This window comes from Solea senegalensis, linkage group LG2 (genome assembly GCF_019176455.1).
Source record: "Solea senegalensis isolate Sse05_10M linkage group LG2, IFAPA_SoseM_1, whole genome shotgun sequence".
In the NCBI taxonomy this organism is placed as follows: Eukaryota; Metazoa; Chordata; class Actinopteri; order Pleuronectiformes; family Soleidae; genus Solea; species Solea senegalensis.
In genome coordinates, this window is record NC_058022.1 from 12,666,409 (window position 1) to 12,680,902 (window position 14,494).

Genomic DNA, 14,494 nt, shown 5'->3' on the forward strand with positions numbered 1-14,494 from the left:
TTCACAATCAGGACATTAATGCAGAAAGACAGAGGAAAATGAATTTAGTTACTTAAAATATGAAGACCTTAAAGTAAATGTCAAGTCAGCCCACCATCACCAGCTGGCCTTCTGGAACAATGATTTTCCTTGGGTGAATAATAGAAAACTGTACTTGATATCCAAGTGTGTTTCTAATTCACTGCCACAGTTCATCAGACATTCCTGCGACTCCACTCTCCCACCGACTGACAAAAAAAGCAAATGTCTCCCACGCTGCAATGTCACTGAAAACTGAGGGGAATGTATGATTTTAGAGGGCACCATATATATATACATAATATATCAAAGGGGATTTAATTAAAGAAAATAAATCACATCCCACGAGTTAGTCAAATAAATCCCCTCTTAGTTGTAATGATTCACGGAGGCAGTGTTTGACTTTGCGGCTCTGCAGAGGTACATATATTTTTACTTTTCTATCATTTAAATCTGGGCACTACAGACCACATGCGTCAGTGCCGTCATGTTCATATCATATCCAAAGTATTTCTTCATTTATAGTCAGCCACATTTTTTTGTGAGCACATGGGAATGAACGTGCAGTACACCCAAAAACATAAGAGGGGGTAGTGTTGTTTGGGATTACCGATCAGAGGACAGATTAACAGTTCTTCCTGAGAGAGAACAACCTCTTTAACAGGTTGAATGGGTTTGCACGTTGGCTGCGTAACGGCTATGGTCACTTTCCAGTCAAATAATAATACCTCAAAGAAGTAAGCTTCTGGGCAATCTGTGATTTTGTGGAAGATATCGTGACCAAAAAAAAACAAAAGGGAAGAAAGTTTCCAGAGACTGCATCTTATTCACGTTCACGTATCAATCTGTGCACCATTGCCTGAAGGCTGCAGGTTTGTCGGCTTTGATGTTGTCAGTTTATTAAGTTACTCTGACAGAGAAAGAAAAGATACAGCATAAGCTTTGATATCACAGCTCACATATGCTTTACAACTCCACAACCAATCTCTAAGCTTATAGGATATATAAAATGCCATTTTCTTGAACTGTACTCAAACTTATCAGAGATTATACTCTTTTGTTGCAGCCATATATAAATGCCTTGACATTTAACAAGTGTGTCTTCTGCTTCTTCTGGCAGACCTTTAGGGAAACGGGTGAGGCAGGCAAATCCCACAGATGGGTTGAGGAACCAACTATAATCTGGGAGGAGGCGTGTGCTCGTGCTCACTAGAATATAACCCGACACTGGGGGAATGCCTTCACCTTCTGACTAAATACAGCCACCAGTGCACCCACATACCACCTTTGGACGACACCTGATCCGGCAAACAAGCCATTTGAGCTTTGAAAAATACGAAACCGAAAAGCACACAACCTCATGTTTACCCTGTGCGCAGCGAGTCAAATAATAACTCAGTGAATAGCCTGAACTAAACCTTAATCAGATTAATACATTTGGGAGAGAGCTAATTGTTTGAGTCACTCACTTGGCTGAATTAGTGGCTTCACTGTTTACTGGGAGGTTTTGATGGTTCTGTGTTAAAATGGTTGCTCATATCAAACTTTCAAGAATTCTTTAGATTATCTGACATAAAGATAAACAAAAAATAAACCATATAAATCAAAAATTTTACTTATTTGTAGGCACGACATTGGACTTTTTAGCCGATACATTGGGAGTGCTTGGGCCAATAACTGAAAACCAATACTAATATATATACGTGCCCAACTGCAGCTCATTTAGTCTCTACTGTAGTGAAATGAACGGAATATTTTTCATACTCATGTCGCAGCAGATGCAGATATAAATTGTCTTAAATAAATAAATGGACAGAAATTAAATAATAGTTGTAGTCACAAGTCATATCGGCAGATCTTGGCGTGTTTGCCAATATCGTGCATCGTGCAATTATTTGTAATTGCTGATGTTCTCAAATGTCTTGTTTTGTCCACAAACTAAAATACTTCAGTTATTTGTTATAAGGAGCAAAAAAAAACCAGAAAATATTCACATTCAAAAAGCAAAAAATCTGAAAACTTGTTTTAATGATAAAAAAACCAAACTATTCAAATGGATTAATCTATTATGAAATTAGTAGACAATTCATTTAGTAATCGATTAATAATCGATTCATTGTTGCAGCCCTAATTGCTGCACCTGGAACAAAACCGTGCATTCATTCTAAACAGAAACTGTGTATTGTTGAGTTGGGGCAAAGCTCAAAAAATCCCCCATTCAGCATTGTCACTCTATAACGTCTTTATATGGCTGTAAAGCTACTGTTTTCATGGACGCTCATTTATTATGTCATGTGCTCCACTGGTATGGACTCCTGTACCACTTCTCCTTTTTACCTCAGTAAGGAAGGAGAGAGAGTCTTTGCCTGGGGTGATAATGCAAGTCGCTTTTAAATATTCAACAACGTATAATGTGCCCTTTTCAGGTATTTCTGCAGCCAGACGAGGTAAGATGAATGGGACTGTTATAACACTGAACTTGAGAGGAAGACGTCGGTAGTAAGGCAGCGTGTGGAGCAACAGACAGTTCTGTCCACGCCACTGCCGCTGTCCACAAAGTGGACAGTGGCGATTGGACGTTTTACTCCGACTCAGCATGTCAGGCCCACGGAGGGCTGTTCCACTAGACAAAAATCTATTGTGCACTTAATCTCAAAAAGCGCTGACATACTTTGTGTTCTGTATTATCTTTAGCTGTCCAGGATCCAGTCACAGCATGAAATCTGGAGCACATTCAGGAATCTATCTACATATCCAGTAAGATCAACAATCGGTCAGTGACTACACATGTCGGTGCTCATTCGGCCAAACCACCGCTATGTTGTGATTTTAAATATGACAGGAAAGGACGCCAATGACTGACATTTATGGATTGTATTTTCTTAAAAAAAAAAAAAAATTAAAAAAGTATCCAAAGAAATATAACAAAGACAGACATTAAATCATGATGGAAACTCCCTACACTATTACATGTGGTTTGTTGACAAGGGAGGAAGGAGAGTGGGATGAGATCTGTTTAGACCACACCTTGTAAATGTGGGATGGGGAAAAAAGATGCGTGGGTTGGATTTGATGGGAAAAAAATTCAGTCTGTAGGATAAATTTTTTTTTTTTTTAACTTGATTTCTACTGCGCACTGTTATTACCGTCCCACATTGGAGACACGCCACAGCAGCCAAGAGAACTTCCCAGACATAAAAACAAACAAACCAATATCTACTGGATATCTTATTTTCACCACTTTAAATAAATCTTAATTATTATGCATCCCCACCCGAATGCTAGTAAATTGCATATGTAATATTAATACGTACAATCGTAACCTGCGCTTATGAGCAGTAACCCCCAGTTTTTTTCCATACCTTTGGACTCTGCAAATATAGCAATATTATAAAATGTGTGCTTGAGGCTTGGAAACGGAGTAAATAAACCACAAAAGGATGACTGCCACTCAGCAAAAGCTTGACTTTAGAAGAGCACCTGACTGACTGAATAGTGCACAAACAGGCCTGACCTTCTCTTGACTGGCTGAATGAGGAGGAGGATTCTCCAGCATTTTACTTTACACACACACACACAAGGGAAATAAATAAGCAACAAGGCAGTGAGATGGAGACTGGAAATTCCTTCCATTCTTAAAAAAGATGAGGGGTGCTTTTCGAGCATGGAGCAGGAAAAAAACTTAAGCTGACATGTAACATAAGGCTGGAGGCTTAAGCTTTGATGTTAGGCCCGAATTAGGGAGTGAAAATGCTACAAGGAAGAAAAGACCCGCCAAAGTGCTCCACACTATTCAACTGTTGTCAGTTCCCATTAAAAAGGAACTCAGCGTGAAGACTGGGTCAAACAATCGCACCGGCACACAAATAGTATCGCAAGCATGCTTGTGTTTGTCTCCACTGCAGCACAGGTTGTTCTTCATTGAAAAAAAAAAGAAAGAAAAGAAATGTTTTAACGTCCACTGTATCGCCGACACAATCTATACACAAACATGCTTCACTGCCCTGTGCAGCAACTGTGACAAAGCCCACGGAGCAGGACAAATCAAAGTGACACGCGGTCGGCTGCATGTCTGACCCGCTACAACTGCTCCCCCTGTGCCACACGGCCTCACTGCTTCGAGTGCGAGCACAAACTGCAAGGAGAAACTCACACATACACAGAAGGAGAGCGCCGTCAGCCGACCCCTGTATCAAGTCCACGGTAAACAAACCTCAGTGTCTGTCAGCTGCGTGGTTGTGTGTGTCTTGTATGGTAATGTGAATCATGAGGGGAGTAACGTAGCGGCTCCTCTCTGGTGCATGTGCATGCGAGTGTGCGTGTCAGACGAGGTGAGGGTGAGAAAGAGTTCACATGCACGGCTCTCATTTGCCACATACACTTCCGCCGATAATTGGCCAAAAACAAAATTAACTTGCAGTACGGTCTCATCGGTGATGAAGGCAGATAACCACTGCATGTCTGCATGGCAACAGCATATTTCATACGTCAAGTCTGAGACTTGACCTTTGGTGAATATTCATCATAACAGAATTAATGACTGCTTCTTCAATCCCTGTGCCCCGGCCTGGTTTTAGTCATGGCACACAGGAATTTAAATGAAATGGAAAACTCCTCTTGCAGTGACTTTTCTCCCACTTATTTTAGGGACAAACACAAGGTTATAAGTAAAAAGAGGTTTTTTTTTTCCCCCCACAGAGCTTTTAAAAGCACATCATAGTGGAATATGATACTGAACATGTTCCTTCACTGATGACATACAGTTGAAGTGCCAACATAGAGATGCAGCAGGCAGGATGACTTGGGAAAAATACTCGATGGTTGAGTTTCATCTGCAAAACAACAAAATGCTAACATTTCGGGATCATGGCTCTCTGTCCCCATAGTGATGTTTTGAATCTCATGCCACCTGATGACATTCCTGCCTACAGGAAATGATTGGTTTTCAGCCACGACTGACGAAGGCGAGCGGGAAGCACAAGAGCAGCATTATGCTAGTGGGATGAAGCAGCCCAATAAAAATTCCAGAGTTTTAGTTCCAGAATTAGTTTCTACTGGTAAAAAAAAAACAACCTAGACTTTCAAATTGATGGAATAAACTCCGGCAAAAAAGTCCTCATGGGGCTACAGATATTACTCACTGAGGCTTTAACGTAATTCTGGCTAAAGGCCCATTTATGCTCCAGTTGGTCAGTTTTATGTCCGTCCATCCCAAACATCATCTCCTTCACTACCCTACATACCTCCATGCATCTTTTGCGATGGTATGGATGCTTACACAATGCCTCCTCTACCATGCAGCAGACATCAACGTTAAAAGGGGTTATTTGTATTATGCTTAATCCAAAGTACACTGACACGCAAGCGGATTTCTTGGCGGTGGAATGTAAGACCACTAAATTTATTATTATTAAATGTAAGTCGTCTCATTAATGGGGAATATCACTCGTTGGCGTTGCCGATGAGAGAGGTCAATAGCGAGAGGCATTTTCAATATTTCCGAATATGTCCACCGCGACTTTTGACAACTTGCTTCGCCGGATAACCCCTCTAATAAAACCACAGCCATTGATTGAGGCTGAGCACCCATAGCCACTCTCTGTTACTTAGCTGCAGGGGATAAACCAGCAAGCTCTGGCTGCATGTTATACAGTTGTTTCACTGTAGTTTACTTCTTTATCATTTTCCTGACTGATTGGACTATTGACCCCACTATTTCCGGTGGTGTTGCAGACAAAATGAACGCAAAGTACAGACGAAAGGCTCCATCCGTCTCTCTCCTTTGTGTACAGTCAAAGTCTGTCTCAGAACCCTTGAAATGTCATTCTAAAATTATAGCTCAAAACACCAAAAAAATGTCCAGCACCATTAATAAGCAGGCTTGTAAGGCAGGTAACTGGACCATTCCTTTCACAGTCACCAATGATAACAGTGAGTACATTTTGCTCTGAGGAGGTAAGATGTTCCAGCACAATGCAAAGACACATCACTCACGTTTCACTACAACAAAAAGATGCAGATAAGGGCCATTAAACATGGCGTAGTTAGAGAGTAGTGGGAGGAAAGGTAAGTTTATCTTGCGGGCAAAGAGTGCCTGGATCTGGGCGCCATCGCATTCCAGAGATTCCCACACTCTAAACTCACCTACCTTTTCCTTCATAACTTAGCAAGGGCAGCGTGAAGGGAAGGTGACGTCCTTGTAGTGTTTATTTTTTCTCTTTTTCTGTACAGGGAAACTAACAGAAAGGTAGTTTTTGCACCCCAGCGTTTGGGTTCGATATCGAGGACAGTGCGTGAAGGTCCCCTCAAAGGTGTCAATTCTTGGCGATGAATCCGTCACAAGAACGGGATTATCGTAGCATAAGATTCTCAACCCAAGGAAGCTTGGTTTGTGTCGCGAAGGGAAACGCTTCCACTTTCCTTTCGCAAGGAATTCAGGACTTTGTGAGTTGAGCACACACTCCTGCTGTGCGCACAGAACGCGTCCTTCGTCTCCCTCCTCCCAGTTTCTCTGCAGTTTAGTCAAGGAGAGTAAGGGGGGGAAAAAAGCAATTAAATACCTTAGGAGTGTTTCTTGCGCTGGTTGAGCTGCGGCTCGGTACACGTAACTTCATCGGTAAAGTCCCGTTGGTAAGTCCCGTGCGTGTGGAGGAGTGGAGCTCGCCTCCATGGCTGAAGAGGAGGAGGAGGAGGAGAAGAAGAAGAAGAGAGGACTCCTCTGCTACTCCCTGCTTCCACCAGCGAAGTCCCAGGCTAAGCAAGAGTGCATGACGTCAGCGGGAATGTGGGAAAGCAGCGCGCACTCGTGGTTGGCTAGGATGGCGGCAAGGGGGCGTTGCCGATCAGGTTCGGATTGTTGAATTGACCAATGAGAGAAGAGGTGACAGTTACCTTGGTTACAAATTTTGTCCACACACGGTAGTAAACTGAGCAGACTTACTGCCGTAAAACACAGAAAAGGTAGGAGAATATACCACATTTTGGTGACTATGGTTACCTGCAAAGATCCAGAACGCAGAACTTTGGAACTTCTCAAAGTCATAAAAGACGTGACATCATCGCGTTAATGGTAAGATTAATGCAAAATAGAGCCAAGAAGAGACAGAAACTGAGCAGAGAAATATAGCATAAGGTAAGCTAGCCTTTGTTTTACTCTCGTAATAACAGTCTTTTATAAAGCACCTCAAAGGGATACCATGAAATGACTTTGGTAGACGTTGAAGTCACTTTATTATAATATTAATTAAGTAAAACAATGAAAGTAGATGACATTTACTGAACTTAAGTATCAAAAGTAATTTTCTGATAAAAAATGTTCTCAAGTTTTAGAAGTAATGCTATTAAAAATGTGAGGAGTTAGGATTGAGCCATGGTAGCTCAGTGGTAGGGTGAGTTGTCTTTCAACTGCAAGGTTGTGTGGGTTAAATTGACACAATGAGACACTTATCCCCATATTGCAGCGTGTGAATGAATGGGCATGAAAGATGTGTGAATGGGTGAATGGCAAAACTATAGCGTAAAGCCGTTCATCAAGAATAGAAAAGCACTATATAAATACAGACCAGTACCAACTCTTCTTCTTCTGATTTTATTTGGTAGTAACAAGGGACAAAGACAGTTAGAGGACATTTTGTGGAGTAAAAGTAAAAGTTGCTAGAAATATAAATGACAAAGTAAAGTACAGATACATTACAGAGTTTTGTACTTAAGTACAGTAACGAAGTATGTGTACTTTGTTACATTACAACACTGCATAATAGAGACTTAAAATGGCTAGGAACACTTCGGAGGGTACATTGGCAGAAATTGTAGGTTTATATAAGTGTATAAAAAGAAGAACAACATTGTAGGCCACCGTAGTTCCCTCACACACTTTGGAAAGTCTCGCCATTTGTTTTAAAGTGTTGTTGTATGAAATATTGACACAATAGCAACACTGACCTTGCTGTTGAGTGCGCCATTGTTCTGTGAATCAACCTGGGACCTGAACATTTGTTCTCACTGAAAACAACATGTGCGTTTGTAGCTTGTAGGCATGTGGGAGTTGCTGATCGACTTCTGCCTTGTTTGGTGTGTTTGTGTCACTTAAGTTAAAACAAATCAAATCACAAACAAAGGATTTGAAGCCCTGTGCCCTGATGTAAAATCACTGATTTTTCCATCTATTGCTTTAAACCTGCCATACAGTGCTTAATAAATGTATTCCACCACCATCCAAAGCGACAGCTGCCCTAAACTAACAGCATTGGTAATTATCAAAATCATTTTTCGTGTGACTTTACATACACCAGTATGTAGAAGCTCTTTAATGGACAATATATATGTAATGCTAAAGCATAATTATTATGGTTATCCATGAATTTTCAACTACATTTTACAAAAAACCCTGAAAAAATAGGAAAGCGTGTTAATATTTCTTGATTCAAGTGTGTTGTTATGCTTGATTAATGACTTCTCAGAGAAGCCAAGTGAGTGGGTTTCAATTTGGTATAAAAGGTGAATTCAGTTGTTATTTGCCAAATAAATAACAAAACATTTTTTTATTTTCAAACAAGTTTTTTTGAAAGATTTCTAAAATATTTATGTTTTCTCATTTTTATGACTAATAGATTTGTTAAGCACTGTACGTGTTGCAAGTTAGTTCACAATCCCAAATAACAGATACCAAGATATTGACTGAAATAATGGATGATCAAAAGTGTTAGGCTACAGACTATTATTATTCAACCGGCTGAGAAATCAATCAGTAGGTTCACCTCTAGTATAAAAACCAACAGCATTGAGGTTACTATTAGTAATATATGTAAAATAATAATCTTACTCTGAGTAAAAATGTCATGTCTGCTAGGCACATGAAGTGGGGAAAGTAATCTTCAGTGGTTGCAGAACAGCGCACACGTTTTCATTTCAGTTTTAGATTAAGCATACTTCACACCAACCTGACACACATGCCTTTAAGGCCCAAGTACTTCAAAGCTTAATCCAAAACAAAGACGTAGAGATCTTCCAGTGGCATATCTGATCACACTGTGTGCACCATCTGTCCCCACCCAAACCCTAAAACTTGTGAGTCGACTGATAGCAAAGTCATGCAGACCTTCATGGCAAAGTTTGGTTTTTAATGGCTCTTATTACTTTTTCCTGTAGATCCCTTAGTCTCCTATTAATCATGTCAATGACCCCACTAAAGCTAGGTACACGTGGAGGGTGAATGTTGTGTTTAATCAGGCTGAACACAACCTCTGTATTTTCCACATGCACTGAGACTTTTTAAACTTTTTTTTTTGCAGGCATTACAGCGAGTGCATCCCACTAGAGCTCTACAATGACGAGTGGACGAAGTCTGCATTCATTCATCACAGACTGCAGAGCAGACGATGTGGGTAGGTGGTTATCAGAGAATGAGTTTGAAACTTTGCTGACCTGTGACATAGTGGCCCTGCGATCTGTTGAATAGATTCGACCTCAAGTCCCCATGTTGAATTCTCCAGGTACTGTTGAGCCTTTGATGCTGTAGTCTGAGCCTGCAGTGCTTATGTTTATTCACCTGCCTGGAGTCACAGCTGAACTACTCTACAAAAAAAGAAACTGCCTGACTCAGTTAGTATGTGGTCTCCTCCCCCCTTCCTCACACTGCCCCCTCAGAATTGTTGGCCATACAATCCATTAGATAACTGCTGTTATCTTTCTTTGCTGAAGTCAGCAAAAGTACTCTACTTCAGGTGTCATAAATGATGGGACCTTCAACTAATTCAGCCTAATTCAGACATGTAATTTGCTTTTATCCATGCAGAAAAACTCGCACTGCGGATGAAAAGCGGTCTTGGCAGCTCGAGGTACAAACCGACCGACTATAAAACACTCCAAGCTATTGTTGATGCCAGACGCCTGCAGTCAAAACTAATTGGACAAAAGGTACATTTTGGAACTTGTCAATATCGTGTCACACTTCAAAAGACAGTGCTATTATAACATCGATATCTGGTTTCAGTGGTGTGGAAATTTGAGAATTTGCTTTATGGGGATTCAGAAGCAAATAAAGATGAATATGTACTGAGGCTCTAAAAGAGATATTTTTCCAGAGAACAAATAATCCTTACTTACCTACTGCAGCAATAATGGAAAATGACAAAAAAACACCTGACTTTAACGGGAGTGGAATAATAGCAAATAGAATCACTGAAAGCAATGGGGAAGATGGAAAACAACATAAAACTGGGCAGTAACATTATTGTTATACACAATACCACAGGGCCACACAATGAAGTCGTGGCTAGGACTGTTCCCTCACAGCAAGAAGGTTCAACCAAGGTCCTTTCTGTGTAGAGTTTGCATGTTCTCCTCATGTGTGTGCGTGGGCTTTCTCTGGGTTCTCTGGTTTCCTCCCACAGTCCAAAAACATGGGATTAAGTAAATTGGACACTCCAAATTGACCGTAGGTGTGAGAGTGAATGGTTATTTGTCTCTATATGTGTCCCTGTGATGGACTGGCGATCTGTCCAGGGGGTACCCCGCCTATCGCCCTATGTCAGCTGAGATTGGCACAGCGCCCCCCGTGACCCTCCTGTGGAGGACAAAGATGTAGAAGATGGATGGATGGATGCAATAATAGCAAATAGAATCACTCAAAGCAATGGTGAAGGTGGAAAACAACATAACAACCTAAGTAAGTACGTAAAGTTTATTTATATAGCACTTTTCACAGGAAGGATTCACAAAGTGCTTCAGAAGTGAAGACGGTAAAAAGTAAGATACATAATACACAGCAGATACAACACTCACAGCTACCAGCACAGACATAAGAAGATAAAACATATTGTAGTAAAACCCACACCTAACTAAAAGCCTGTCTGAACAACAGGGTCTTAAGCTGCTCTTTGAAAGACTCCACAGAATTTAAAGTGTGCAGATACAGTGACAACTCAATCCAGTCTGGGGTTTGAAAGGTTACAGGGCCACATGGTCGAGTGGTGGCTCGCACTGTTGCCTCACAGCAAGAAGGTTCAACCGAGGTGCTTTCTGCGTGGAGTTTGCATGTTCTCCCCGTGTATGCGTGTGCTTTCACCGGGTATTTCGATTTTTAGACACTCTAAATTAACAGTAGGTGTGAATGCAACAGAGAAAGGTTGTTTTTCTCTGCATGTTGGTCCTGCAATGTACTGGTGACCTGACCTGCCTGTGACCCCGCCTTTTGCCCTATATCAGCAGGGATTGACTGTAGCACCCCTCATGTGTTGAGGGAGACGATACTACAATCAGGCTCATGAATATTCATTTGACTGCTTTTATGTTTCTATAAAACTGTTTGAAGTTCATTGTCATCTGACTCTGTCTGAGCAGAGCAAAAAGTTAATACCAGAAGCAATGGAGATTAGGCTGTTAGGCCTGCGGTGTTTTAATTGGTACACTGTGGCAGAAGCATTTTAGTATCATTATGGTTGCCCATGGCTCCTTACAACCTTGCGTTCTGCATAACCTAGATAAGACGGCCTGTTTACATTCAGTCACCCCGCTGAAAGGGACGCTTTCTGAGCATCTCCCACTGGTGATGTGATACAGGGAAAAATAAATGACTGTGAGTTGCCTCGAGCATGGGATCATTTATGCTCTTCAGGAAGGAACCGGCAGCATAAGTAGATGCTAAAATCATATATAAAAAAACTGCCTCTTTGTTAGATTTTTTTGTGATATATATGTATATGTATATATATATATATATATATATATATATATATATATATATATTTATGTATACTGAAATCAGAGCAGTGCACTTGGGTACACTGTAAAATATGATACCCCTTATAAGTAATGTGAAATAAATTCTCGTCTTTAACATTGAGTAAATTACTACAAAATTGTAATGATACTGAAGCATAGTGCTGAGCTGACCTAACCGGGAAATCCAGTGGACTGAAAAAAAGTCGTCGCTGTTCAAATTCATTTTATATTTTTGAACGTATAAACTGTACATTGATTCAGTGTGACGTCAAAGCCACGGGCAAACTTGCAATGTATAGTACAGATAAGGGATTAATTGAAATGACCTTCACTTGAAATTGCTAGTAGCCTGAAAGTGTTATTTTTTACATTTTAAACAACAAATTATTAGTTTAAACAAAAAAACCATCTGTGTTGAAACAATCTGCATTATCATCTTTGAAATGTGTTACGGTGTACGTGCAGTGCAATTATTCAATGACTGCCATTGATCAAGGAGAAAGGAGATGCAGTCAAAAATGAGTGCAATATTTCAACACTGTTTTCTACTGATGCTACGTGTTTTTAACGTTGTGATGTGTCTGTTTTTGCTGACACACTTTGGCCTAATTAGAAAATAGGAAAGTACGTTATTGAGACACCACAGTCTCTTGGGAGTGTGTAATTTAATTGCTGTCTTGCTCATCCTTTTGTCATGCACACACGCAGCGATGGTCTCAATTTTCAAGTTCTGAGTACATGATGATGAAGACACTGTACATGAAGACAGCAAAAAACAAACAAATGCAAAGATGTTGATCTTTCACAATTGAGGCAAACAAAAAAAAAACAAATTCAAGAAACATATGCTAACAACACTTTTTTCTTTTTAATTTGCATAATTTAGTATCCAACTGTGTACTCTTCTAATGGACGAAATGACATCTCTGCTTCTCCTATTCACAGTTTTTGTAATTCAACTGAGTGATTTAACAGCCAGTGCAAGTTTAAGATTCCCTCGTGTGGACTGCCTGAAGGGGCACTCAGATTTTATACTGTAGATTCCAATAACTGAAATATGGACATCACCCTGGGGGTAAATGTCCAAACTGCAGCCACAACTTGACACGTACATGGACAGTCATGACACACATCAACTCTGTAACTCCTTTACGTTTCATGAAATACACTGTACCCATGTATTAGATATGTGTTCAGTTATTTGAGCCAGTTGTGCTGAGCGGAAGTGAATAGGGCTTGTTACTGGAGGGTTCACCTGGCTGTGAGCAAGGTACCATTTGCTCCTACTTGATTGGGTTAATTGGACACTCTAAATTGTCCCCAGCCGCGGGTTAGGGTGAGCCTAGTCACATGCAGTGTACTCCTAGTGCCAGTCCCAAGCCCAGATAAATGGGAGAGTTGTGTCAGGAAGAGCTTACAGCATAAACATTTCTGCCGGATCCCTATAGGGATGGAGAAAGCGAAAGAAAGAACTCTGAGCCGGTGGCTTGTTTATATAAAAACTCTGCTAGAATACAGCAAGCTGCTGCATCACTCTGCAGGGGCCTTTAATGATGGAAAAGAAAACCAACATATATAACGTCTTCTACCTCCCTTTTCTTTTATTAACATACCTCATGCATGCCAAGCGTGTTTCTGCTTGATTATTTTTAATTTGCTGCTGTTCATTTTTTGCTTCATGCTTTATTAGTAATCCTGATGCAGTTGAATTATCTGAGTTTACGAACCTTTCACAAACACAATGATGCTAATAAAGACTGAGCACATGCCAATAAAGACAGAAAACCAAATGTCCAGCATCCTGATGTACCCACTTTATTATTTATATTATTTATTATTTCAGAAAATGGTCCAGCTAATAGATGCATTAAAGCATTTCACATTCAATTTTGTTCGGGTAAAGTTAATTGTAGGAGAAAATACAGTAAATGTCATGGGTGAATTGCATTTAAAGGAAAACACTCCTGTGGCTTATGTGCTTGTTCAGTGCTTATTTGAGTCCAGGGAAACTGTTTTATTCCTGCTGTGCATTAAACCTTGTCTTATAGGTTGAGAAAATTCGCTGTGCAGCCAAGGCAACCAAGGAGAGCTCAATTTTACAGCAGCACAGACAGGTGTGGAGCAGAGAGTGCCCCAGGCTGCAAAAGGCTGAGTAAGTGCCCCCTATTACTCCCTGTCATTATCTGCTGCAGTTTTCTGAATCTGCTATTACGCCACACAACCGCTCCATTTAAGCCCCATTGAGCCCGGACACAAACCTCCTGGAAATAGGGTGTAAAAATTGGGGACAAACGTAATATTATTGGAAAAAAAATGGATCACAGAGGGTAAAAAAGGCAAAGAAGAGAATAAGGATTCACATGTAGGCCTTTCTTCTGCAGTGATGACTTTGAGCAAACGGTGTGAAATAGGGATAAGTGGGGTTATGGCTGTATGCAGAGAGGCAGACGGGTATACCGCATGGAAGAACACTATTTCTCTGCATGCTGAGGCAGAAGTGGGCGACTGTGGCCCCAGTGGTGTCATGCCTTGTGAAGTGAGAAGGGCAGCGCTAGCTCTGGGGTGCAGCTTGTTTGGCTGCATAATGACTGTGTCTGAGCCACCCAAGGTTAATGATGTACACAAGTGTTAGCCTCAGTAATGAGCCTAGCCATAAAGATGTGCCACTGCTTTTAGTTCTCTACACATACATCTCGTTAAATTACCTTGGGTTTCAAAAGCCACCCTGTAAACTGGGAAAACAGACGAGAATGTC

The 14,494-nt window shown here is 40.7% G+C and overlaps 2 protein-coding genes across 5 annotated transcripts in view; one reads left to right on the forward strand and one right to left on the reverse strand.

Moving 5' to 3' along the window:
* pkp4 (plakophilin 4) overlaps positions 1-6,724 on the reverse strand; it is an 87,309-nt gene extending 80,585 nt beyond the window's left edge. Inside the window, exon 1 of the mRNA XM_044019790.1 lies at positions 6,579-6,724. The gene's annotated coding sequence lies outside the window, so the exon portion shown is untranslated. The remainder of the gene's footprint in view (positions 1-6,578) is intronic.
* An 85-nt stretch (positions 6,725-6,809) lies between these two features.
* LOC122765515 (coiled-coil domain-containing protein 148-like) overlaps positions 6,810-14,494 on the forward strand; it is a 29,766-nt gene continuing 22,081 nt past the window's right edge. The window contains exons 1-4 of one of the 4 annotated variants that reach the window (XM_044019810.1): positions 6,810-6,898; positions 9,309-9,401; positions 9,812-9,933; positions 13,788-13,891. In XM_044019810.1, coding sequence (XP_043875745.1) covers positions 9,344-9,401; positions 9,812-9,933; positions 13,788-13,891 — 284 coding nt within the window. In that variant the 5' untranslated portion in view covers positions 6,810-6,898; positions 9,309-9,343. Of the gene's footprint in view, positions 6,899-6,934; positions 7,151-9,308; positions 9,402-9,811; positions 9,934-13,787; positions 13,892-14,494 lie in introns of those variants that run through there. The other 3 variants (XM_044019809.1, XM_044019808.1, XM_044019811.1) reach the window with 3 other exon arrangements.